At 37.3% G+C, this 25,760-nt stretch overlaps 1 protein-coding gene across 19 annotated transcripts in view; it reads left to right on the top strand.

Annotated features, from left to right (window-relative positions):
- Positions 1-25,760, top strand: part of PARD3 (par-3 family cell polarity regulator) — a 624,325-nt gene that overhangs the window by 234,027 nt on the left and 364,538 nt on the right. For all 19 annotated transcript variants that reach the window (XM_081820853.1, XM_081820856.1, XM_081820859.1 and 16 more), the window contains exon 3: positions 10,880-11,060. In XM_081820853.1, coding sequence (XP_081676979.1) covers positions 10,880-11,060 — 181 coding nt within the window. The remainder of the gene's footprint in view (positions 1-10,879; positions 11,061-25,760) is intronic.

The raw sequence follows: 25,760 nt of genomic DNA, 5'->3' as shown, positions 1-25,760 counted from the left end.
AAACAGGTTATACTAATGAAGAGTTGTTATAAAGAATTTCATTATTTAGTTACTTTCTGAATAAACCTGCCAGTTGATTAAAATGAGCCTAATTTAATCAGCATTGTGTTGCATACTGAAGATAATTTAGGCTAATGTCAAGGACACCTTTATCTTTCCTTTGTGGAAGGTATTGAAATAATGAGTGTAGCAAGAAGGAGTCAGAAAATGTTTGAAGTTTTTCATCTCTGCCTCTGGGTGGATATTTAAAAATCACACTTATCCTTTTTGCATGCAAATTAAACAAAGGCATTTTGTAATGTAACATTATCGTTATATTTTACAAAACAAATTTATTGAACTTTGATCTTTTGCTAATATTGGCTTGTGGTTGTCAGAATGAATAGTGACTTTTTATTATGCATCAGCGTAAACTGAACTTTCATTCAGAACTTTGAGCGAACAGAACTAGTAGGTTTTTATGCACCTTCCTTGGAAAAGAAATCACTGTTAAACAAGCAACTCCTGTTTCTTCCAGCTTGCTTTTCTGAGGCACTTTTTTCTCCCATATCCCCTCCCACTCCCCAAAGTCTTAATAGAGTCATCTGAATTCCTTTCTTCTTTTGCAGCAGTTAAATTCTCTTTTTCTGATGATGCTCTTAGATGGAAGCTAAAGTATCAGTGGGGGTTGGTTCAGATCGTGAAGTCAGCAGTTAAGGGATTACTAACTCCCTAGTGAGTTCCCTATACAAATGCCAAGTTGCCTTGGAAACAAGGCTAGTTATTTGAGTTGGAAATATTATCTTGTCTTTAAATGCCAGAGAGGATGATTTGCTTACCTCTGTTGCATCCTCTTTCGGTCTAACATTGTGTTGAGATGTTTTCTGCTTATCTACTTCTGGGACTGATTGATTGACTGGAGCCACAGCCAAGTTTTCTTTTCTCGTGCTTTTAATTTTAAACATGATTTGCAACATTTAGAACTAAGGAAGTGATCCTTCTAATTTCTATTTTAGGACGGGAAGTTTTCCACTACTGATTGCCAAAAAAATAAAGTATTATATATAGTTCACCAGATTTGACTGGCAAGAAATTTTAGTGATGAGTCATTTGTCTTACGTTCAACAATGGAATCAGTGATGGGCTGATTAGACAAAGTATGTGATTGTCGAAGTTCTGTGAGATGGTGCTACTTGATGAAAGACTGACTGGGGCTGATTGCGCCTGTGTGCCTAAAAGCGCCTGTACCAACTACAGCACAGGGCTGTGTGTGCGAGGTGGTAGGAGAATGCAGCAGCAGCTGGAGGCTTACGTTGGATGACTCCTTTTCTCTGGTGCAAACATTTGTAATTTGCTAGCTATATGGTAGAAGGAGGAGCTGGGGGTGGTGTGGGCATCTTGAGACAAGGTTTTCAAGTCAGTGGAACAGGCCCTGGCTTGATTTACCTGGCTTGCTGAGGTGGTAACCTCTAAGGCACCTTCCTAACCAAAGGGCTCAACCCTGCTTTGGTGGACTCACCAAATGGAGGCAGAAATCCAGATGCACAAGAGGGCAGGGCAGGAGCCTCTTAACCTTCTAAGACTCTGTGGTCTTGCGCAGTGTAATTATGGTGCTGTGTTTCTGGACTGAGGAATCACATCAGCAGCTTCTCAACCCTTGGGCCTCTGGGTCAGGAGTTGGGGAGATTGGAGCATGGTGACAGACTTGGGAGTGAAGGGGGCAATGGCTCGTCTTTGTGGGACAAAGATCATTGTGCTCAGTAAAGCTCAGGTAACATCATGATTGGTGCTGTGGGTTTTGGTTACAGTTTAGAGCAGGGCATTGAAAGGCTATGTGTGTATGGTTTTGGCTTGTCTCATTATGCCCTATTTCCTCCATGATGTTGGACTTTGATTAATGAAACTTTTTTCTTTTTAATTTAGATCCCCAATTTCCGGATTATGGCATTCATAGACGAAGTTACTCTTGAGGGAGCCTGTCATTTCCCATTCATTAATGCATCTGTTCCTGAGTATTATTCCTGAAAAGCTATTTGTGAATCAATATGTAACACATATTAATAGTTGAGCATTAAATTGTCTACAGATTGAAACACCTTGCTGTTGAATCTATTTCCACATCTTACCTGCTTTTAGGTAGATATATGTTGGAAGGGTGGCGGAGTGGCAAGGTGGGGAGGGCACTGTAGGTGAGGAACAGTAAAATCTCAAGCTGTGGGGCTGGCAGTTGGTGTGGATTTGAGGTCCGTTCTCATGGAACAGAGTAGGGCAGGGGCTCCTGTCATAGCCAGTATGAAAGGTGGCTAGCTTTCAGTGTGCTCATGTCATTTTAGAGTTCCTTGCTAAGCTTTGGGTCTTTTTTTTTCCCCCCCCATCAGACAAAATATACTTAATTCTTGAAATGCTGATGAAGCACAGAATTAATCTAGTGAATGTAACATTTAAAGTTTTTCAATGGCAAGCTTGAGATGCTCCGTCTGTAGTGACTTAGTTTTCATTGGTATAGCTTGTATTACTACTATTACAAAACATCATTGGCTCAAACATATTCTTTTAGTATAGTTCTGCTTACTCATCCAGTAAAACAGTAGCTCTGTTTAAAGGAGTTTTTAATGAACCATGATAGCAAATAGGGCTCAGAGAATGATTAAGGATTTAGTATTGTCTCTATGTCATTAACATAAGTTCAGTCATCAGAAAGCTTACAAATTGATTTAATAGTTTTTCTCCCCATGTCTATATAATAATTAGTTATTACATCATTACATTTGATTCTGAGGTTCATATAGCTTCTTTCCTGGTTTTACCTACTGTCATCTCTTTGAGAGAAAGCTGCATGTGTTCATGATAAAAATCATAAGAAATGCTGCCTCCTCCAGTTTGGAGTCAACCTATCTCTCTGTGATTAGCCAATCTCAGAGTTATTTTGCTTTATCTTACTGTGCAATCTTACTTTTTATTAACACTTAAACAGTAGTGTAACGTAGTTGTAACTTCATGGATGGGTACAAATGAAACAGTGGCACTTGGTGCTGGGGATGGGAGGGAGAGGGGTTTACATTATATCTGACAAGTGGGTCAGCTAGCTTATGGCTACATCATTTGCATATTTTCATTGTGGTTTGCAGTTGACATACTCAAGGCTATTAGTTGAACATTACTCTTAAATTGGGAATCTAATTAGTCTGAAGGCTCAGTGGGTGATCGAGTGTATCATCCTGAGGGACAGCAGAATTAAATCCCAGCTCTGAAATATAAGCTGGGGAGTGTCATAGCTGAATATGTTTCACTGTGATTTCCAGATGATGCATAATACCTTTTTAGGTATCTACGACTTTTTTAAAGGTCGCTATTAGCTCTTGTGGGACAGGTAGAGGTGTGTGATGGTATTGGTCTCCTTGGTTGTGCAAGTAGCAATGGGAATGTCTTGCCCTCTTCTACATGATGTACTGTTTGAAACGGCACTATTAAATATTTACCTCATTAGATTCCTTGCTTACGTGTAGATTACACACTATGCTAATCTATATAATCATGCTACTATCTGGTAATTCTCCTTTTATAGATGTGCTATAGGTTATTAAGTGTGCTGTATGGGAGACAGCCATAAATGAAAGGTTTTGTTTTGTTTTTCAAGAGATGGATGAAGGGAAATTCCGGAACCCAAGTACTTGATGTACTTTGACATGTTTTAAAAAGTACATCCCTGAGTGAAAGGGAAAAAGTGGAGCTATTGGTATGTGTGATCCTAATTGTAGAAATTCACAGATTGACCTGTGGGAAAGAAAAGGCAGTTTTGGAATATGAGAGTTTAGAATTGTATGTTTTGGAACAGTATCACTTCAGTCATAAAATACATGTGTCTTCAACCACTTGATTTTTTTTATTTTTAGAAACATTGCACTGTGCTGCAGCTCTCACATTTGTACTCCATTTTCTTTCTGTTGCATTTATTCTTTTCGGCAGATTTGCCCATGAAATCTCCCTCCCATTGCTCAGAGGTATGTGTTACATGATGCTGTCATTTTTTGGGGCATCATCATCATCATACTGCTGTGGCAGGAAGAATATTGAAAAATGTGGCACACATAGAGAGTTCCCCACTGGAAGCACAATCAAGTGCATTTTCTCTTTTGCGTTTCTTGCTGATTTTGTTTTGATACTATAAACCAAATGATTCAGGGGAGTCTGGCTTCCTCATTGAGGCCACTCTTGTTCCATAGGTGAAAAGAGAGTCTTCAAGCTCATTGTGGTTTTTAGTATTTTTCCACATGCTTTGGACCTTCTCCAGGGCTGACAGTGGTGATGCCTTTCTAAAGAAGTACAAGTCTTTATTTCAAAGTCACACAGTTTGGTATATTAAGGTTGAGTATGCAAAGGACATTCCCGAGACCCATCATAATCAGTTTCCTCTGGATATGTTCAGCCTGCATATGAACGAAATCAAGAGACAGAGGGACGATTCAAGGGCTGTGGCAGTGACATGGTTTCTGAGGCTGTGTGGGGCCTGAGCCTAGCGGGACCTGAGGTCTCACTTGGTCAACTACTTAAGTCACTTGCCATTTTCCTGGAGGAAGAGACAGAATCTACAAGATCTTTTGATGGTTTTAAAAGCTCTTCTGATTAAGACCAAGTGATGATATCACCAGCCTGGAATTACTTAAAATTATCTTGGTTTCCCTCAGATATATTCAGAAAATTTTAGGTAGTGGTATCAAAGTTATGTTAATTTGGTCAGGTGGATTATTACCTTTGGTTAATCAAGAATGAACGGAATCCTATTCAGAGACTCTGGATGATGATAGTCTGCAGCTTCCCAGTTCCTGTGCTGTCAATGTGTTAGATGTTCCGGGGGCGGGAGGTTTGGGAGAAGAAGGATCTTTTAAGTTGGATAGATTTGATTTCCAGTTCTCAGATGCATTCTGTACTTATTTATAGTTAAATTCTGGTCATATTAATCTCTGAGTCTCAGTTTTCTGTGAAATGAAATATAAAAGCTGCTCCATTTTTGTGTGAGGAGTTGAGGGGAGGATGTAGAGCACCTGCAAAAGAAGTTCTTTTTGTGGTTATTGTGATGTTGAATTTTTTTAGCAAAGCTTCTCTCTCTCTCTCTTTTTTTTAAAGGTTTATTTATTGGGACGCCTGGGTGGCTCAGTTGGTTAAGTGTCTGTCTGACTTTGGCTCAGGTCATGATCTTGGCGTTCCTGGAATAGAGCCCCTGTCGGGCTCCCAGCTCAGTGGGGAGTCTGCTTGCTTGTCCCTCTCCTTCTGCCCCTCCCCCTGCTCACTTGCTCTTTCTCTCAAATAAATATTTATTTACTTATAATTATACTTAATACTAAATAAGTATTATAAAAATATTTATTTGAGAGAGAGAGAGAGCGGGAGCACATGGGCCAGGGAGAGGGGGCAGAGTAAGAGAGAATCCTGAAGCAGACTCCCCGCTGAGCACATTGCCAGAGCTGGGCTCTATCCCAGGACCCCTGAGATCATGACCTGAGCCAAAATCAAGAGCTGGCCACTTAACTGGACTGACAGGCACCCTTGTCAAGGCTCCTCCTTTCCTTTTCTTGCCACGCCCCCACCACTGTTGGTGTGTGGGAGAGCTTTGCCTCAGTCTTCAGTTACTCTTGGAACTGATCCTCAGATTTACAAAAGTATGTATTTATCAACCAGCACAGTATAACTTAAAAATAGCTAATGGTAAATGTGTGCTTATTGTGTTCTGAAAGTGGATATACCCTATCTCTTTATTTGTCACAACAGCTCTAGGAGGGTAGGCAAGGGTGCTCTATTTGTTTTCTATTGCTGCTGTAACAAATTACTACAAACTCATGGCTTAAAACATCACAAATTGATGAACTCACAGTTCTGTAGGGTAGCAGTCTGACATGGGTCTCACTGGGCCAAAATCAAGGTTTGAGCAGAGCTCTGATCCTTTCTGGAGGTCCTAGGAGAGAATCCATTTCTTTGCCTTCCAGAGGCCCCTTACATTCCTTAGCTCATGGCTTCCTTTCATTTTCAAAGCCAGCAACGTAGCATCTCTCTAATCATTGTCACATTTCTCCCTGACCAGCTGGGAACCAGCTGGGGAAGGTTCTCTACTTTTCCAGATTTGAGTGATCAGATGTCTGCCTCCCCAGGATAATCCAGGATAACTTCTCTAGTTTAAGGTCTTCGATCTGAATCATAGTTTTAAAGTCCCTTTTGCCATGAAAGGTTAACATCCCCGGGTTCTGGGGTTTGGGGCATAGACAACAAGGGGCATTATTCTGCTTACCACCACCACCTTCCTCTTTTTTGTGATGAGGACTATAAGACTGAGAGATGGTAGAGAGGCCAGTGGATTTACCAACACCCATCTACGAAGTACGATCAGAGCTATTTTTTTTTTAAGATTTTTTTATTGATTTATTTGACAGAGAGAGAGACAGCGAGAGAGGGAACACAAGCAAGGGGAGTGGGAGAGGGAGAAGCAGACTCCTTGCTGAGCAGGAAGCCCGATGAGGGGCTCGATCGCAGGACCCGGGATCATGACCTGAGTTGAAGGCAGCCGCTTAACCGGCTGAGCCACCCAGGTGCCCCGATCGGAGCTATTTTTGATTGGAGGTCTGTTTGATTCGGAATCTTATGCTCTTAGACGCCTTGCTACACACAGCTCTGGGCTTTCAGCACATAATTTTACCCATTAAAGGGGCTCCCCTCTATCCCAGTGATTTATGAGTGTTTGCATGTGCTGTTTTAAAAATAGCTTGAAAAAAAAAATAAAAGCAGTTTGGAGGGTTCTGATGTTTCAGAGAGTTAAAATGATTTTTCCTGAGGTAGGTGAGGAATGTATGGGCAATTTGGAGTTTATTTGAATGTGGGTTTATCTATAATTGTGGGTGTTACCCTAAATTCAACATGTCTGTTCTCATGGAGATTTGATGGATGAATGGATTGGAAGAGAGATTAAGTCATAACTATTGAAAGTAAAAATGAACTTTCAAAAATGATCTACTTCATGGACAGCAGTGAAGATTCCATCTGTTAAGATATGGATATGAGTCATGTTTCACAAATTTAAAAGCAGACATTTCCTTTATTTTTTGAAGGGCATGATAGAGATTTTTAATATGTGATGTTTTGTGAAGGTCTCGTTTTCTTTTGCTGTGCTACTATATACATTCTTGTAGAGTAGATTTTCTAAAATTATATACCCTTCCCAATTTAACACAAAATTACTTCATATCTGCACCTGGCACTTAAATTTTGGTTTAAAAGAAAGCTGTGGAAATTGTATGTTATTGGCATATTGCAAATCACCAACTGTGATTCTGCCACTGAAATTCAAACAGCATTTGTTCATGACACAGTCCAGATTTCATAATACTTGTGTTTTCTAAAAATGCTGGAGATAATTATTGAAACTAATATATATGTATAAGTTCTTCCATGTGTGGCATTTAAAGACACATTCTTTGTAATTTGTAATCTCCATTCTCAGTTTGCAGAAAGGACTTGATTCTTGAGAAAACACACCAATGTAAAAAGTTAATAACAAAACTTGCATTGCATTTGCTTCCAACTAAACACCAAGTGTCAAAACTTAATATCTTCAAAATCCATATTAAGCCACACACCTTGTGAGAAGTCTGATGATATTAAAATCAAGTATGGAAATTCAAAATCTCAGTGAAGAGCTTGAAATAGATATTGGTAGTTTATCAGGGTTACCAGGGTACCTTGACTCTTCGTTTTATTTCCCAAATTGAAAATTGTAAATTGGATGTTACTGTGGATGGATGAGCATTCTAGTGCAGGATTATCGAACTATGGCCTATGGGTGAAATTTGGTCCATCACCTGCTTTGTAAATAAAGTTTTATTTAAACCTAGTTATGCTCGTTTATTTATGTATTGCCAGTGGCTGTTTTTGTGCTACAATGGTAGAGTCAGATCGTTGTGACAGAGGCTGCATGGATTGCAAAGCTCCAAAAATATTTACTGTTTGGACCTTTCAGAACTTTACTGACTGCTCATCTAGCCGAATGTCTGTTACTAACCCTGGGAGTTGTTCCCAGTCAATGTCAGATAAACAGGCTGATTTTATTTCTGTTTATGGAAACTTCAGTGCATACATACAAACACCTTTCTGTTATTTATAACTGCTAAGAATTTCTTTTCCCACTTATGTTGCTTATTATAAGGTTGAGTGGCCCAACTATTCATCCTACTTTAATTTCTTCTTACCACTTAGCCTCCCTCCATGTTGTTTAATCAGCCAATTATAGATGATGCCACAGCAGGGTTCTGAGCTTCCTGTTGTGTACATGTCTCTTTGACCTTATGATGGTTTTCTTTTTTGTGTTATGAATTGATTGACAATATATAAATGTTCATGGAAATATCATTTATTCAAAATGACAAAACCATCTATGAAATGAGGATTGTAATTATAAATGCTTCTCATGTTCTGTAAATTTATCATACCATCCTTTAACTGTTAAGACTTTTAGCATTGGAGAAGCTTGAATTAGAGGTAGGTAGGAGTGGGTTTTTTTGGGTTAGTTATGGTTCTGCTTTCCTTGGAATGCTTCGCTTAGTTTACTAGGCATAGGGTTGTAATGTGAATGACCAAGGTGGTGTTGGCCCTTGGAACTTTATTACTCTGAGATTTTAAAGTGCTATCACTGTTTGGTTATCAGAAGAAATAGATTGAATTTTAATTTTCATGTTATTTTGTAATGCTGTATTATGAAAGTTTAATTTTGAAATACTTTTATACTTGAGAAAAGTTGCAAAAATAGTTGCATATACCCTTCATCTACCTCGAATATAAAATCTGACATAACTATAATACAATTATCAAAGTTAGGAAACTAGTAACATTGAGTAAATACTGTTAACCAATCTACAGCCCTCATTTAAGTGCTGCCTCTTTTCTACTGGTGTCCTTTTTCTAGTCCACGATCCAGGCAAGGACCTCATGCTGCCTGTAATTCTTGTTTCTCCTCTGTCTCTTCCAATTTACACAACTACATCAGCCTTTCTTTTGCTTTCATCACTTTAATATTTTTAAAGAGTGTGAGTTATTTTATAGATTGTCCCTCAATTTGGATTTGTCTTATGTTTTCTCATGATTAGATCAAAGATATGCATTTTTATCAGGAATACCACCAAAGTAATTTTATGTCCTTCTCCGTGCATTTTATCAGAGGTGATATGACTCATTACTGGTGATGTTAACCTTGATAAAGTGGTGTCTGGCAAGTTTCTCCCCTGCAAAGATACCATTTTTCTCTTTTTAATGAAAAAGTATTTTGTGGGGAGATACTTTGAGATATGCAAATACCCTGTTTCTCGTGATATGCTCACCCAGTGATTTTAGCTTCCATTGGTGATTTCACCTGCAGCAATTCTTGCTGTGGAGATTGCTTGGTGATGACTTCTATTTCCATCATTCCTTCTCTTTTTCTTAAATCGAATGCTACAGTATGGAAGAGCTATCTATTTCCACCGTTAATTATTTCTTCAATTATTTATTTGTATCATTATGACCTTACAGATACTAGGTTTGTTTTTGGGTTAAAATCCAATTGTATCATTATTGACTTGTTTATGAGTTGTCCCACCTTTGGCCATTGGGAGCTCCTTTGGGTTGACACCTGATTCCCTTTGATGTGCCTCTTTCACTTTGGAGTACTCTTTACCTTTTAACATCAAAGGTGTTCCAGGCCCATCATATATTTTCTCTGCCCCAACCCTGGAATTAACTATTTTTTTAAGGAGCCCTTGTTTATTTATTGGAAAATGGTAACAGAAACCAAGATCCGGGCGCTTGTGTTCCTTCATACTGTATGTGGTTGCTTCTAGGACTTCCCAGTGAGGGGGGGAGCTAAGAACCACATATGCATTAACGTTCATCCATACCTATCTATCTGTCCACCTACCTACCCACTTATGAAAAAACACATGTTCATATTGATGCCTCTAATTTTAATCTAATATCACAGAGTTTATTTCTTTATTTGTAACTTCTGTTTCTGACAGAGAGAATTTTGATTCTCATTATCCAAAATATTTTTCTTTTTCAATCATTCCTGGTGTGTGAGTGTGTGTGTGTATGTGTGTGTGTATAGTAGTGTGAGGATTTCTAAACCATACGCTTGTGAGAAACAAACTGATATGACAGTTTTTTTTTTTTTTTTTTGTCTCTAGCCTTAACAGTAAACAGTGAAAATAGTTTTCCAAAATTACTTAAGTCTTTTCCTCCCCACTAACCTCGTTGCTCCCATTTTCTTTTTCTTTCATCCCTGTTCTTACCAACTCCTGGGAGACAACCGTATCTTTTATCCTTCTTATATTCCTTATGCACAAATGGGCAGACACGTGTAGTTTTTAATACTCCTTCCTCCTATGTGAAAGGTACCTTATATCTTTTGCTATATATGTAGTACTGCAGAGCATGTATTATATATAGAAATGCATTTGCTTTTCCACTTAATATATCATTTACAAAAAGATTTAAATCTACCCCATCTTCCTTAGCATTCTGTGATAAAAAACCATTTTATTATTTTTCACCAGTAGAATTTCAGATATGAAACGCACAACTTAGAAATACAAAAGTAAAGCATCAAAACTCAGGGGAAGACTATGTCTTTGAAGTTTTGCTTCCTAAAACATAATATTCCTGGGTGCTTAAGTGTCAGTATTTTTCCTCTGTAGATTTATGTCAAATGTGGTGTAACTTTAGTAGCAATTTCGTTTTACTTTATTTTAAATTTAATTTTATTTAGATTCCGCTAATTAATGTGTAATGTATTCGTTACAGAGGTAGAGTTCAGTGATTCACCAGTTGTTTGGTGGCAGTTTTAAATGCCTTTGTTTGTAAATGCAAACGTACCTTTCATTTCTAGCTGGTAGCCGTGTTTGACGAGCAGGACCCACACCATGGAGGTGATGGCACCAGTGCCAGTTCCACGGGTACCCAGAGTCCAGAGATATTTGGCAGTGAGCTTGGTACCAACAGTGTTTCAGCCTTTCAGCCTTATCAAGCAACAAGTGAAATTGAGGTCACACCTTCAGTCCTTCGTGCAAGTAAGTGAAAGCTCTTTCTTCTCTGCATGTTTCATCTTGATTTACGGGGATGCCAACTCTTGTTATCCAGCCATGCTCCTGTGAATGGAATTCATTATCTGTTTTTATCAAAAATTGATTAAGTTTAGAACCTGGGCAAATGTCTTTTGCTGGAGAGGTAGGCAAGATTCACATTTCAATACATTGGGCTTACTTTACTTCAGACTGGTAGACTTTTAATTGCTCACTAAAGGTAAATAAGGATAACAGTTCAAGTTGTATTCCTGGATTTTTCTTTCCGTGTTTTTCATCTGAATGCTAGATCAAATAGGAAATAGTCAGAGGCCTTCACACCGAACCCAAACATAGCATCTTTGGTGGATAATCAACTTGGATACAACCATTACTTGAACTTATCTGAAGAGATGTCAGGGCCAGAATTATTGTCAGAGATCTGGAAGAGCTGCTATTAGAATACCATCTCAAGGAAAGAAAATATAGGGCTTAGTGAGTTTATATGAGGAACCCAGGGACATAGAGGACTCAAGTTCTAGGACACTTGCCTGAAGAATTCTGTCAGCTGTTCCTGGCAGGTTTACACAAAAAGGTGAAGAACTTTTGCTAAAAATAAATTTAGTGTTTGTAATGGTCTAATCTTATAATTGAGTAGTTTTTAAGAATAAGAAGGTCCATTTCAAGAAATGTGTAAGTCAAAAATCATTTATCTTTTAGTCACATCTGTTTAGAAACATTGCACTTTTTCAAGTGTTGTGTGGTTTTACCGGTAGTCTTTTTTTTTTTTTTTTTAAGATTTTATTTATTTATGTGAAGAGAGAAAGAGAGACAAATAGGGGGAGAAGCAGGCAGAGGGAGAGGGAAAAGCAGGCTCCTTGCTGAGCAAGGATCGATGCGGGGCTCATGGGATCATGACCTAAGCCGAAGGCAGACGCTTAACTGACTAAGCCCCCCAGGTGCTCCTAATTTTACCAGTAGTCTCATGTGATTTTACTGATAGTCATCAGTAGATCTTCATATATAATAGGTAATAATATGTAATATAATACAAAATTCTATGTAGAATATAGTAAGATAATATTTAGAATATAGTTTATTCTTTATAAAATTTAGGTTTGTTTGTACACATGTACAAACAGATTTTAAACTAATTTTGTGGAACATTTGATTACTGCATGGATATGCTCTTTTAAAAATCTTATCTTGGATTTGCTTCGGGCAGTGTTTTTCCAAATGTGAGGTGTGTACCATGTATGGTATGCAAGGTAATATATAAGTGGGACACTAGTTACTTTACTTTCTTTGATTGCATATCAGCTCATTAAGCCCATGCTCTAATGATTATCTTCTTGGAATAAACTCATTTATAAAAAGTGGATTGCCTAAATGTGATTTTTGTTTTTTAAATTTTCTCGTGTAGTGTTCAGTAGTTTATCAGTTTTGAATAACAACCAGTGCTCTTTACATCACGTGCTCTTCTTAATGCCCATCACCAGTGACCCCATCCCCCCACCCACCTCCTCTCCAGCAACCGTTTGTTTCCCATAATTAAGAGTCTCTCATGCTTTGTCTCCCTCTGTGATGACTTCCCATTCTTTTTTCCCCTCCCTTCCCCTACAGTCCTCTGCCCTGCTTCTTATGCTCCTTATACGAGTGAAATCATATAATTGTCTCTCTGATTGACTTATTTCTAAATGTGACTTATAGTAAATTTTAATTAAATAATAGTATATTCAGGTGCCTGATATTTGGAAAATAGTGTCTTTATGTGAATAATTACACCCTAATTTATATAATTAAATACAGAGCTTTTTTGTGTGTTATTGTTGTAGTTTTTAATTCATGTTTTATGAAGGATGCACCTTTAATTTAACGGCACCTTAAAAAAGTGTTAGAGGAAAGGTAAATGGCTGTCTTTATGTTAAGAAGAATTTGAATGGCATACTTCCCATCAATTTCTGTCTTTTGTTCTGGATGCAACAACATTTCTTAAGCACCACGACCCACACTTGGCTGGTCCTGTGTGTTAAAATTTAAATGCTGTTTTTACACAAAATATTTTTGTGTTATCTTGTTCTTAGTGAGCAAAGGAACTTATATTTGAAGCATTGGCAATGTCTTATAGCCATCAGTGGGAGAATATATAAATACTGCTTTCTAGTTCTGAATTTTATATGCTAAGTTTATTTAGATTTTATGGCTTTGGCAGCCATTGGGTGAGTGTATGGTAAGCATCTATTAAATACAAGGTTTGGTGACTATGTAGAAGTTACCCATTATATATGAGTCCCCTATCTATTAAGATGATTTTTCATACTGTTTTAATACCACTGATTCAAACATAATGTAAGAGTTGGACAATACTGGGCCAGGCATTGTGATATGTGATGAGTCCAGAGTTGAGTTAATAAGGCCTAGTCCTTATCAACAAAGAGTTTATGTTTAGTGGTCTTTCTGATTTACAGATAGGAAAATAAAGAAGCCAGCAATATGTAGAAATTTGCTGAATTGAGGAGTAATCAACTCTAATTAGGGGCATGGTTAATAAAAGATTTTAGATAAACTCCTAATGCTTACCTTGAAGAAAGAAAGTGATAACTTTCCTGTGTTTTCCAAGTCTTGCTATGATTGAATTCACTCCTCTCCTTCTTTGCATGAAGAACTGATGGAAGCTAAGAAAAGTATGCAACTTTTTTGGTCACTAGAACAGTGGATATTAATTTTGAGAATTAAGATAAAGCCTAGGTGAATTTAATACACAGAATTCTCATCTTAAGATCTTTTCATGTTTTTTTAGAAGTTGCCACGAATTTGTCCTTGTAGTACATATAAAGTGAGAACCTTGATTTAGTTGAATTAGTGGTTCTCAGGTATGATTGATATTTCCCACAAGGGACAGTTGACGATATCTGGAGATATTTTTGGTTGTCACAACTGGTAAAGATTTGGTGGATACTATGAGTGTCTGATTAAGGCCACGGATGTTACCAAACATCCTACAAGGCATAGGACGTCATCCACATCAATTCTCCAGCCCAAAATGTCAATGGTACTGAGGTAGAGAAACCCTGAATTAAATGAATCGTTGTCCTTATGGTCAAAAATAGCAATTATCTAAGCTCAAACTGACACTTGAGAAAAATTTTCTTGAGCCCAGTATATTGAACAACGTTCTGAATAATGCCCTTAAACTGAAGGACGAAACATGATGACCAGCTAATAATGATATTGCTCATAGAAGGTAATCAAGAGACCATAATAACAAAAAAGAGGGAATTATGGGCAGTATTACACAAATGTATTTTATTAGAGTAAAAATACAAATTTTCCTAAATTCCAAAAAACGTGCTTTAAAAAATGAGAAAGTGAATAAAATAGACCACACAGTGAAAGACTATTTAGATAAAAGCTTCTTATGTTGAAGAAATAAAATAAAAAAGGATAACCATAAAGAATAGGTAGCTATGGGGAACAGAGAGAATAAGATGGATGAAGTGGAATAGAAGTAGACAACCTCTTGTTTGTATATTTGGTGTTCAAACCATATTATATTTTATGTAATTATAATCAAATTTTATTTTAAAAATAAAATTCTTTATAACAATATTAATAGTTAAATAGTAATTCTTAAAAATCATATAACAGAACTACACATAAATATATATCCAGTTGGTTGCTCACTCATCCAAGAGTTAACTATTTTGGATAACTGTAAAACTTAGTAATTTATACCACCAAAGGAAGATTGGGGGGAAAAAAAAAAAACTGCCAAACAAACAAGAACAGTTTGTTGTTGGTAAAATTGGTCCTGTTAGTCTTAGATTGTTGGGTGGATATTATGAGGTGGAGCAAATGAAGAATTATAATAATATTCTAACTCTGTTATTCCTTGTGCCATCGAGGATCCAGGATTCAGAATATAGAAGAAAAGGGTACAGATGTAAGTTAGAGGAGAATAAGTAAAAATTCCATGGTCCTCAGTTTGAATAGAACGTATAATGAATCTGTGGTATGTTTTGTTACACACACACACACACACACACACGAAGGAGGGAGGAAGGGAAAATCCTGTGTGTGTTCACTGAATATGTCTTGAATTAACACTCCAACCCAGTAACTGAGCATTCCTGATGTCCAGATTGTGTTTTGGAAATAGTATCTTCCATTAAGAGGGATCAGAGCTTTATGGAGAAATGCTGAATTCTGATCCAGGCAGGAAATGCAGGAGGTGATTCTGGGTCATCCTGCCATATCAGAAAATAAGGAAAGCTATGAAAGTGACTGGGGTGTGTCATCATTGCCCAGGTGTCATGTTGAAGTTCCCACTGGACCAAGAGGGATGATTAGAACATCAGGAAGGGTAGTAATAGCAATGCATTCATGAGTTTATAATGATAATAAATAAGTAAGCAAGGTAAGGGATCCTAGTGAACCAACTTATTATTTGGAAAACTGATAAAAGAATTAAAGAATAAGGTATATTTCCTGTATGAATGGTATTACTGGGTAACAAAATAGTAGATGAAAGGGAAGTTTCTCTTTATAGAGGTATAGTAGATGAAGGGAAAGTTTCTCTTTATAGAGGTATCCTAGCTAATAAATGAAGAAGCAATGATAGAAGGAGAATATTACTTTTTTGTCATTCCTGATGAAATAATGGATTGATGCATTTATCATCAATCACTGATAATATAAAAAGATAATAGTAAATTGAGAGTTAACTAAGTATCGTGATCTTCCTGATGGAAGAATATAACACTATGAAGTAGTCTTGGCAGAAGAAATTAAACCTAAATCCAATCAAGCATCTAGATCCAATTGTCAATTTATAGGAAATCCTAAACACTGGGAAGCATGTTAACACCATAGACATCCAATCAGTCAAGTCAAGGTGGTGGGAAACTATACAAGACAAGTGACCCAGGTTCTTCGATAGATCAAGTACAAGGTCGGGAAAGAGGTAGAGCGGGAACACAGATTAGTAGAGACTTAAGAGACGTAACATCCAATCATAATGTGTGAATCTTGTATAAATCCTGATTTAAATGAAACAACAACAACAGAATAGCAGTCATATGCTGATTGGTGAGTTGAACACCTTTTGAGTATTTGATATTAAACAGTTATTTCTTTTTAGGTGTGCTATGTTATTGAAATTATTTTCTTAAAAAGTCTTAATCTTTTTGTAATACATAATGAAGTAGGTATGTTTGGAAATGATCTATCTGGAATTTGCTTCAAAGTAAACAGGCTGGGATAGTGGGGAATGGGTAGCTGAGTGGCTATGTGGGATTCAGTATACTATTCTACTTCTGTATGTGTTTAAAATTACTCTAAAAGTGTGTGTGTGTGTGCGTGTGTGTGTTTTTAAAGGAAACATGTACATAAAGCACTTATTTAAAACTTTCAAAGTTTACGTAATTCCTATTTTCCTTGAACTTTGTTTCATTTAGTATAACTCAGAGTTTTAACTGAATATATTTTTAGGCTTGAATATCTTTCATTGGTCATCTTTTCACGTTTCTCTGAAACAAAGAAAATACATCCAAATGTTAACTCTTAAATTTTTTATAAAATGCAAATATACTGGTGATCATTATTAGTACATAATTGATCAAAGTAGCATAAATATGCAATATAAAAAAATTTGCCTATGTGGAAATAAATGAGAACATCCAAATGAGAACAAGCTATTCACAGCTTGCCATAGCAAGGCTATTTATTCAGAAATTGCCATAGCAAGGGATTTAACCACCATCACTTGTATTTGGCAGGCAGGGAAGTGGGAAAGCTTTATAGGAAAACAAAGGGGAGGCTTTAGATGTGCCCTGATGGTAGCTGTTGGCATAGAGTAGCTGTAGGTGGGCTACTTAGAAGCAAAGTATCCTTTGTAATTGGTTAAAGGTGCGTATTTGACTTTCTCTGGTTGTTCCTAAGTTGAAAGCAGAGTCAAAAATTAGAGAAGCTGTCAATTATTATTCAAATCCTGTCTATTTTGGGCTGACTGTTACAGGGGTTATTGCTTGGCTTCCTGAACTGGTTGTTGCAGATAGTAGTCTAATTTCCTGGACTGGTTACTCTAGGTAGCAGACTGGCTTATTAGGTTGGTTTCTGCAGATTGTGGGTTAGAGTTTCATTTTTATGTATAGTCTGGTCATTGTCCATTTTTACTATTTTTTTTTGAGAGAGAGGGAGAGAAAATGTGAGGGTGGGGGAGGGGCAGAGGGAGAGTGAGAGAGAGATCTTAAGCAGGCTTCACTCCCAGCATGGAGCCCAACCCCGTCTCAGTTTCACGACCCTGAGATCATGACCTGAGCCAAAATCAAGAGTTGGATGCTTAACTGACTGAGCCACCCAGGCGCTCCAGAAATTATTTTTTTTTTTTGATGTATCTCTTTAAATGGGGCTTTCTCCCCAGCTATTACACTCTAATTGCTGAAAAATACTAAATTTTTCTAGAATAAGAAATTGCTATCTGGGAAATCTTGTTCATAGAAGTGAGTAGAAGGGTGTAGATGGAGTTTATTACAGTGCTATTACCAGCTCTTCGACCTCCCTCCAAATTAAGCACCAGACATTATTTTGTCATCCTTCATCAAGTTATTTTTATTGATGTATCAGTGGAAAGACAACTGGCTTAGGTCTTCCTTACATTTTGTTAAAAGCAATGAACTAGAAACTCGTTGAGTGGCAAAAGGATTTGTTACCCTGAGTCATTTACTTTCTCAACATCAAGGCCATTATTTCAAAATGTCCCTTTGTTTGGCATCCTGTAGGTTTTGTTTTTTTCCTTTTTGAGATTTTATTTATTTATTTATTGAGAGAGAGAGAGAGAGAGAGAGAATCTTAAGCAGACTCCATGCTAAGTGTAGAACCCCATATGGGGCTTGATCTCATGACCCTGAGATCATGACCTGAGCCTAGCCAAGAGTTGGATGCTTAACCAGCTGAGTCACCCAGGCACCCCATCATGGAAGTTTTTAAGTGCAGTGGTATATCTCATCAATTGTAAGGTTCAGGATAGGTGATGCTTATTTTTTAATTTTTTAAATGTGTGTGTGTGGTTTTTTTGTTGTTGTTTCCCATCTTGTGAGGTAGAAAAGCTGTTCAGAGCATCCTTAGGACTTTCCTAGCCTCTAGGCAATTTTGTCTTCATGGACTCCTCCCACCGTAATAATATCAATAATAAAAATGATATTCATATAATTTTAAATATTTCAGTATTTTATTTTTTCTGTCATGCAAAATTTCATAGTTTTCATGGGCCCTAAAAGTATCAATTGCATATGATGTGAGGAAAAAAATTAAAACATTTTCTTTATCTCTCAAAGTTCATTTTGTTTTCCTTCTGATTTTAAAAGAAATTAAGGGCACCTGTGTGGCGCTGTCAGTTAAGCATCCGACTCTTGATTTGACTCAGGTTGTGATCTCAGGGTCGTGAGATCGAGCCCCGCATTGGGCTCTTCACTCAGAGAGGAGTCTACTCGAAATTCTGTCTCTCCCTCTGCCCCTCCCCCTGCTCACATGCACGCTCTCTCTCTCTAAATAAATAAAATCTTAAAAAAAAAAAAAAGAAATTAAAGCACTTGGGCCTCTAAAAGCACTGTGGGTCCCAGGCATTGGGCCTCCTCTGCCTCCTGGATATGTATCAGCCCTTAGGGCTGTTGACAAGGGAGAAATGGGTTGGAAGAGCCAGCATTTCACCTTGACCCCTTTATTTTAAGGACAATGGAGCCGTTTCAGGGAAAGATGCAAATCTTATATGAAGATCTAGACCTCAAATCCCTGAAACTTTTGGTGGCCTGGCATCCCTTGGATGGTTTTTGCATCCTCTCAGGCAAAAGCAGACTTTGATTTAGAAATAACCACATACCAGGTAACTTGCATAAATGGGCTTTTTTTTTTTTTTCAAACCGGAGTTTGGGAATATATTCTACTTTATGCTTTTAACGTGAGCTTGCTATGCAAAAATTCCTTTCTAGCAGTAGTATAGAGTAGTACTGTTCATGGTTTAGAAAGACTACAGGCACCGTCACATCATTTTGAACATTTGGGCAAGTTTAGTTCTCTCTCTCAGCCTCAGTTCCTCAATCTCTAAGTGCCTGCCTCAGGATTGTTGTGAGTAGTAAATGAGGTCTTTAAAGTCCTAATACAGTGCCAGGCACACAGTAAGCACAGGTAACAGATGATTGTAGAAAGGTGAAGATGATAAGGGATGTCTCTTGAGTGCAGACTTGATGGATGTTTTAAAGGGTCGAGAAGTTACGGAACCCAAGTAAACAGGACATATATTCTTTTTTTTAATTTTTAAAAGATTTTATTTTTAAGTAATCTCTATACCCAATGTGGGGCTCAAACTCACAATCCTGAGATCAGGAGTCACATGCTCCATTGCCTAAGCCAGCCAGGCACCCTGATAGGACATACATTCTTGACTAGGACATACTGCCTCTCTTCAATACAGAATCAGACTAGAACTGTTCTCTCTTAACCTCATAATTCTGTGATACATGTTTAACTCTCTCTATTTTTCGTGTTCTCAAACCCAGGCTTAGAGAGACCTAATGTGCTCAGGGGCACACATTTCCTATGCATATAAATCATTGAGTTCGAGTTTGGTGATTTTTTTCACTGTTTTTTTTTCTTTCTTTTTTAATTCTCAAAGACTTTTTGTAGAGGTCAGACATCCCATGGTAGCCTGATCTTAGAATGGTGGCAGGATTCTTTTACATCCCAGAAATCTAATTTTTTAATATTTCCTCTGGAAGATCCAGACTGAAGATTCAAGATTCCTTTGGAACTGGCAGATGCCTTAGTAATTCTAAAATTTCTGGAAATAGTATTGCTGTAGGAATGTTGAGAAAAGTATCTGATTTATTAGATTGTGTGTATGTGTTTACTATGTTTTAAGTCTTTAAATATTTTTAACATTTCTAAGCTGTGTTAATTTTATAGTTAGTTTTTATCCATTGCTGGCAACATTTTATTGGAGTAGTGCTGTTTGATTAATTGGTAAGGTTTTACTAGCTTCCTAACTTTTAGAACTAAAAGAGAGAGTGATAATTGTTGCAGAAGGATTGGGTCCTAAAATTAGCACCCACTCCCCTTCCTTGATCTCTTATTTTTTTTTCTTACCTAAGCATATACAGATTGATTTTGCCTTGCTAAGAGATCCAAGATCTCTGGTTTAGAGATCTGTTCTCTTAACATTAACTGGTACTAGAATACTATTTTCTGGATTTGATTTAAATATATATTGAAAAATAGAAATAATATTCCTATTGTATTCCTTTTTAACTTGTGAAGTGGAGCATGGCACACAAATGGTATTCTCAGTATTTCAAATAATTACCTTCTTACTGTGCAAGTTCTATTCAGCATATAAAACTCATCCAGTTTTGTTGTAGATGCAATCTGATTATTACATGTTGACAAGGTCATATATCTATTAATTGGATTGGAGATGGGATACAAAATTGCTGTAATTATTGTAATTTTCTAGCTAATTGCAGGGTTGGTGGTGAATATTTTACTTCTGCAAAATGAAAAACAGTATTCCATCAGAAGTTGTTTTATGGGGTTTCAGACATTTTGTTTTATATCTTTGTTGCTTTTTGCCCACAAAGTATCTCTTTTGTATTTTTTTGTGTATTGATCTGCCTCTGAATGTCAGAGTGCTCATTGGAAGGGATCATTGGAAGCAGGCACAGGCAGAGAGCCGAGTAGTACTCTCAGCTACCTCTTTGTTCTGGCTGCCACGTTACCTCTATTGTTTATTTATAAATTGGAGTATCTCCTTTCAGACGTATAATAAAGGTTGGGTGGGTCAGAACCAACTGGAAGCCGGATCGTCTTCACTGCTCTTGTCACCTGTGCCACATTAGAAATAGTCCCTGAAATAAGCATTTTTAAAATTAAATTCAGATTGTGTGTCCTTTTTTTTTGTATTAAAAAATAAGTGAATTATTTGTTAGCCCACTTAGTATTGTAAGATGGGGCTTATTTTGCATACTCTCTCTCTCGTACTTTTGCTTTATTTAAGCTAAGGTAGCCTCCAAAGCTGGAAGCCAAATTGCCATTTTAAAAATAATGGTATGTACACAAGGTGAGTGTGTTTGGAGGATGGCAGATGGGTGGGGACTGAGCTACTGAGGGGATGTTGGGAGCTCACTGTGGAAGATGGTAAAAGCAGACTGATGTTTATTCCCTGCTGAAATATAAACTGGAGGCGCAGGTGAAAATTGCCAAACCTAATGAGCAATTTGGCAGATAAGACGGGCTGTCAAGCGACAACAGATCAGCAGCAGGCACACTGTCTGTGAACCAGCTTGTTTGTTCCAGAGGACTACATTTAAATACCATAAATAAAATCTTTTTTTCGTTGATATTTGGTATCACAAAGATGCCTCCTTTATCCTTCAGTTTTCCAATTAAATAACCAATAATCAACATATGGTGATTTTGGTTGCAAAATTATTTTAAACTTGTGAAATGTTTCATCCATAAAAAATGAACAAAATATATTTTCCACACATCAGTACACAGGTAATACTAGGTTTTAAAATACACTAATAAAATATAAGCGATCACTTGCTTCATTGGGCTGAAACATTTCATCTGTGGTCTTTATGTTGGAACATTCCAAAGTAACTTTGTAGTCTTTTCAATGTTCTGTGTCATTTCTATCTGCTTACTTTACCAAAGAATCCTTTCTTTCCATTGACTGCATGAACATTTAGACACGTGCATGGCTTCTCCCCTTTGAGGCTGTCAGTATATTACATTGTGTAAGGGGCATTTGAAAAAGATATTCATGTCTTTGTAGAATTGTAGCAGCCCCTAAACTTTGAGGTCCACCTGCCCTATTTTTACTATTGGGAACCTTAGTCTCAAGTAAACGAATGCAGTCTGTGCTTACGGCATAGCAGTGGCTCAGGGCTTCATGATCATTTAGACAAGCTGAGATACTGCCAAAAATGTATGAACCCTTACTATACCTCAAGATCCTTTTTGTTAGGTTTCTTTGTGGCATTTCCAACACCTGACTTGGAGTCAAAGCATCTTTGCGCTTCCTATGTGGCATCAGTATTTCTGAGATATCTTTAAGCGGAATAAACATTTGCTCCTTACATTCTTTACATCTATGTGAAGCACTTAATTTTTAAGAAATCCCTACACATATGGAATATGGTATCTTAACACTTAATGATAGTGACTGTCAGTCCATTAGTCAGAGGAGTATTCGTTTTTTAGAAATTCTCTGCCTTATGTAATCACATGGACTGTTAGCCTGTCGTTAGCAGGTGATCCTTGGACAGTGTTTTCATCTGAAAAAGCTTGCCTGTGGGGGGTTCACGGTGCTGCCTCGGCAGGATCTCCACACCTCTGACACAAGGCACTTTAGGAGGGGGTGAGTTACAGGCTTCACCAGAAGTTGCCTTTGAAATTAGACCCAAACCATGTGGAACTGGACCCCTCTTGCATGAAGCTCTCTGTATCCGTCAAAACCTGCGGAAATTGTAAGAGAAGAACACTTCTTACAGATTTGTTTTTCCCCCAAAAGATTTCCCCACTGCCTGAACACTTCTTCCTTCCTCCCTCTTTTCGTCGTTGGCTATTATTTTTTACTTGACCCTGAGGTCTTGCCTTGTACTCTTGCTTTTGTATGGGATTCTATCTTATTTGCCCAATTATATTATCTGTTTATCAAATGCAGAAATTGCTGCTGACACTTGAAAATTTGTAAAGGTAATGTAGCTATGGATGTATTAAGAAAGTACAGTTTCAATCAAAGCAAGAAAGCCCATTTCCAAATGGCAGTAAGAAGTGTAATACATAGAGAAAATAATTGTATGAAAATGTTTTAGTAGACAGGATTAGATTGTAAACAAGATTTCTCTTTCATTTTCCCATTCTAACCAGGTATGTAGGTTCTTTTTTCTGTTAGCGCATGTCACAGAGAGACCCATATTGTGGATTATTTTGTCAGCATGAAAGCCTGGCAGATAAAATCTTTTCTTCTCTTCTTGCTGCACTTGGTATAGATCTCTTGTTTACTTCTTGAGACTGTGTTTGCTTATTTATTTTTTTCATTGCTTTTAATGTCAGAAATGGCTTTGCATTCTCAGTTGTGTTTGCTCTTGTACCCAGCTGGAGATGGGCTTCATATCTCAGAATCATTGTGTCAGTAGTAGTGAAGGACCGAGAGGAAGCTACACAAAAGGCACAAGGCACTTGGCAAATGCACCTGTGATATTTTAACCCCTTCTGATTTTTTTTTTTCTTGGAATTCATAGGTAGTAGTCTCTGTGAGGGCCACACTTGAAAGAAAAAGCTTAGGTCTGTATCAGTGTGTGAATTCATTATGTTACTTTGGATTTACTACATTCATTTATATTGAAAATTATAATTTATAATTAAATTATATTTATATAATTATTTATATAAATAATAATTAAATTATAAATTAAAATTTATAATTATAAATTAAATTAATTATAAATTAATTATAATTAAATTATTTAATTTATAATTAAAAATTAATCCTATATCAATTTTTAGTGATCAGTCCATTCCCTACATTTCAGCAAATAGTGTTTCTCCTTTATAAAGAACCTGGTTGCCACAGTGTGTGCACCTAGTATGGCTCAAAATATTAAAGCATATTCGTGCTCAAGGAACCCATCTGAGAAAGGATTGATAGTGCCTTCTCACAGAGATCTTTTTTCTTCAGCTCTTCCCATGTCTTACATTTGATGCTTCCTTTAAATATTTCCCTCATATTGGCAGTTGGTAGCACTTAAGTCTAGAATTTTCAAACTCGAAAAAGGCATTATGCTTTCACTCCCTCCTCTACTTTCTCTCCTTCTTGGTCTCCTCAGTCCAAACCACTGACCATGCCTCTCCTTAAATACTGTCACACCGTGTGTTCCCAGCACCGATCGCCTTTCTCTTTGTATTCTTTCTCAAAGTTGTGGAACGTTTTCTGCACCCTACGTTTTCTGTCAGTCCTGGGGATTAAGCAGCCACCATTTTCAGCTCTTTCTTACGGAGCGACGGAGAAATGCTGCAGTTGGGTTTCCACCAAATCATACAGCAACATTTTCTTGTTCGCAGAATGGTACCCTGGTAATAATTAGAAACTTAATGTATACCTATGTTTGTATGAATATATGTATACATATACACAGCTGATATTTAGTGAGCTTATGTATGGAAGGGGTGTAAGAGTAACCTAGGAAAATAAATCATTTTATGAAGATGATCCCCATGTTTACAGATGGAAAATTACAATGGGATCAGTCTAGGAAGCCACAGACCAACCATAATATGGGAAAAGGCATTTCAAAAGAGTACTGTTGGATTTATTCAACCTATCATCAATTTAATTAAAATGTAGTTTGTGCCATGGCTGATCCATTAGTTAATTTGTTATTTAAAGCAGTTTGAGAAGTGTTTATTTTAAATATAGAATTTGTGTTAATGAGTTGGAAAAGAGTATTCTATTGCTTGGCAGAGATGTTACAGCATAAAGATTTATGACTTAGTACAACAGAAACCAGCTGGTGATCAGCTTGCATAAGAATATATGAGTACACACTGATATTTGATAATAGCCATTCTTTTGTAGCCAGAATAAGGGGGCTGGGGCTGGGAGGCATAAACAAGGTCACTGATGAATCAAAAATCCTAGGAGAAAATTGTACTGAATTCTGAGTACGGGTCTGGGATGCCTGGTTAAGGCTTGAGAGATTATGCATCTACTCCGAGGAGGTAAGGGAGAGCCAAGTGGCAGGGGTATGTACGGGCCTGCATCTGTATCTCTGCTTCAGCCAGAAAGGTTACCAGTCCACCATCTTCATTTCTCTTCCTCATCTAAAATTTGCCACCTCTTCTCTTCAAAAGTTGGACATTAGCTTAAATGGAGTTAATATATAATTTATCTGCCCCCATGTTTGAAGAGAAGGGTATATATAGATTAGTTTTCTAGTCCTGCTATAACAAATTCCCACAAACTTAGTGGCTTAAAACAACACAAATTTATTACAGTGCTGCATGTCAGAGTGCCGTGGGGATCTCACTGAACTAAAACCCAGGGTTTGTCAGGGCTCTGCTTCCCCTGGAGGCTCTAGGGGAGAATCCATTTTCTTGCCTTTTCCAGCGTCTGGAGGCTACCTGCTTTCCTTGGCTTATCAACAGCCTTGCTTCTCTTTGGCCCGTGCTCTTCTGCAATCAGATCTGCCTGTGTTCTGCCCTTCTCTTCCATTTTAAGGGCTCGTGATTATATTAGGCCCACTTGGATAATGCAGGATAATCTCCTCAAGTCAGAGCCTTTACCTTCATCACAGACAAAGGCCCTTTTGCCATGTAAGGTAACATGGCAGGTTCTAGAGATTAGGATGTGAACATCTTTGGAGGCCATTCTGCTGCCTACCACAATATGTATATATTTTAATATTGTAGAGTAGAGTGAAAAAAATGCTACTACCATTTGTTTCAGTATGAAGGCATCATCTGTCCTGATCAGGTTACTCTGGGTATGACAATGAGCATCTGGCCTAAAAACATTCATGGGATGGTCATTTTGATTTAAGTACACAGGGAAGGAAAGTAATGAATACCTCCTCATTAGAAGTATTTCTTTGAGACCATTTTTTATTTAGTTAAGCCAAATGGCATGATATTTATAAAAATATAACTCTAGCC

The sequence above is a fragment of the Leptonychotes weddellii genome, chromosome 5, assembly GCF_054177405.1.
Source record: "Leptonychotes weddellii isolate Sample4059 chromosome 5, ASM5417740v2, whole genome shotgun sequence".
Taxonomy (NCBI): Eukaryota; Metazoa; Chordata; class Mammalia; order Carnivora; family Phocidae; genus Leptonychotes; species Leptonychotes weddellii.
Note: the sequence above shows the minus strand (reverse complement) of the source record. Positions and strands in the feature narration are given on the sequence as shown.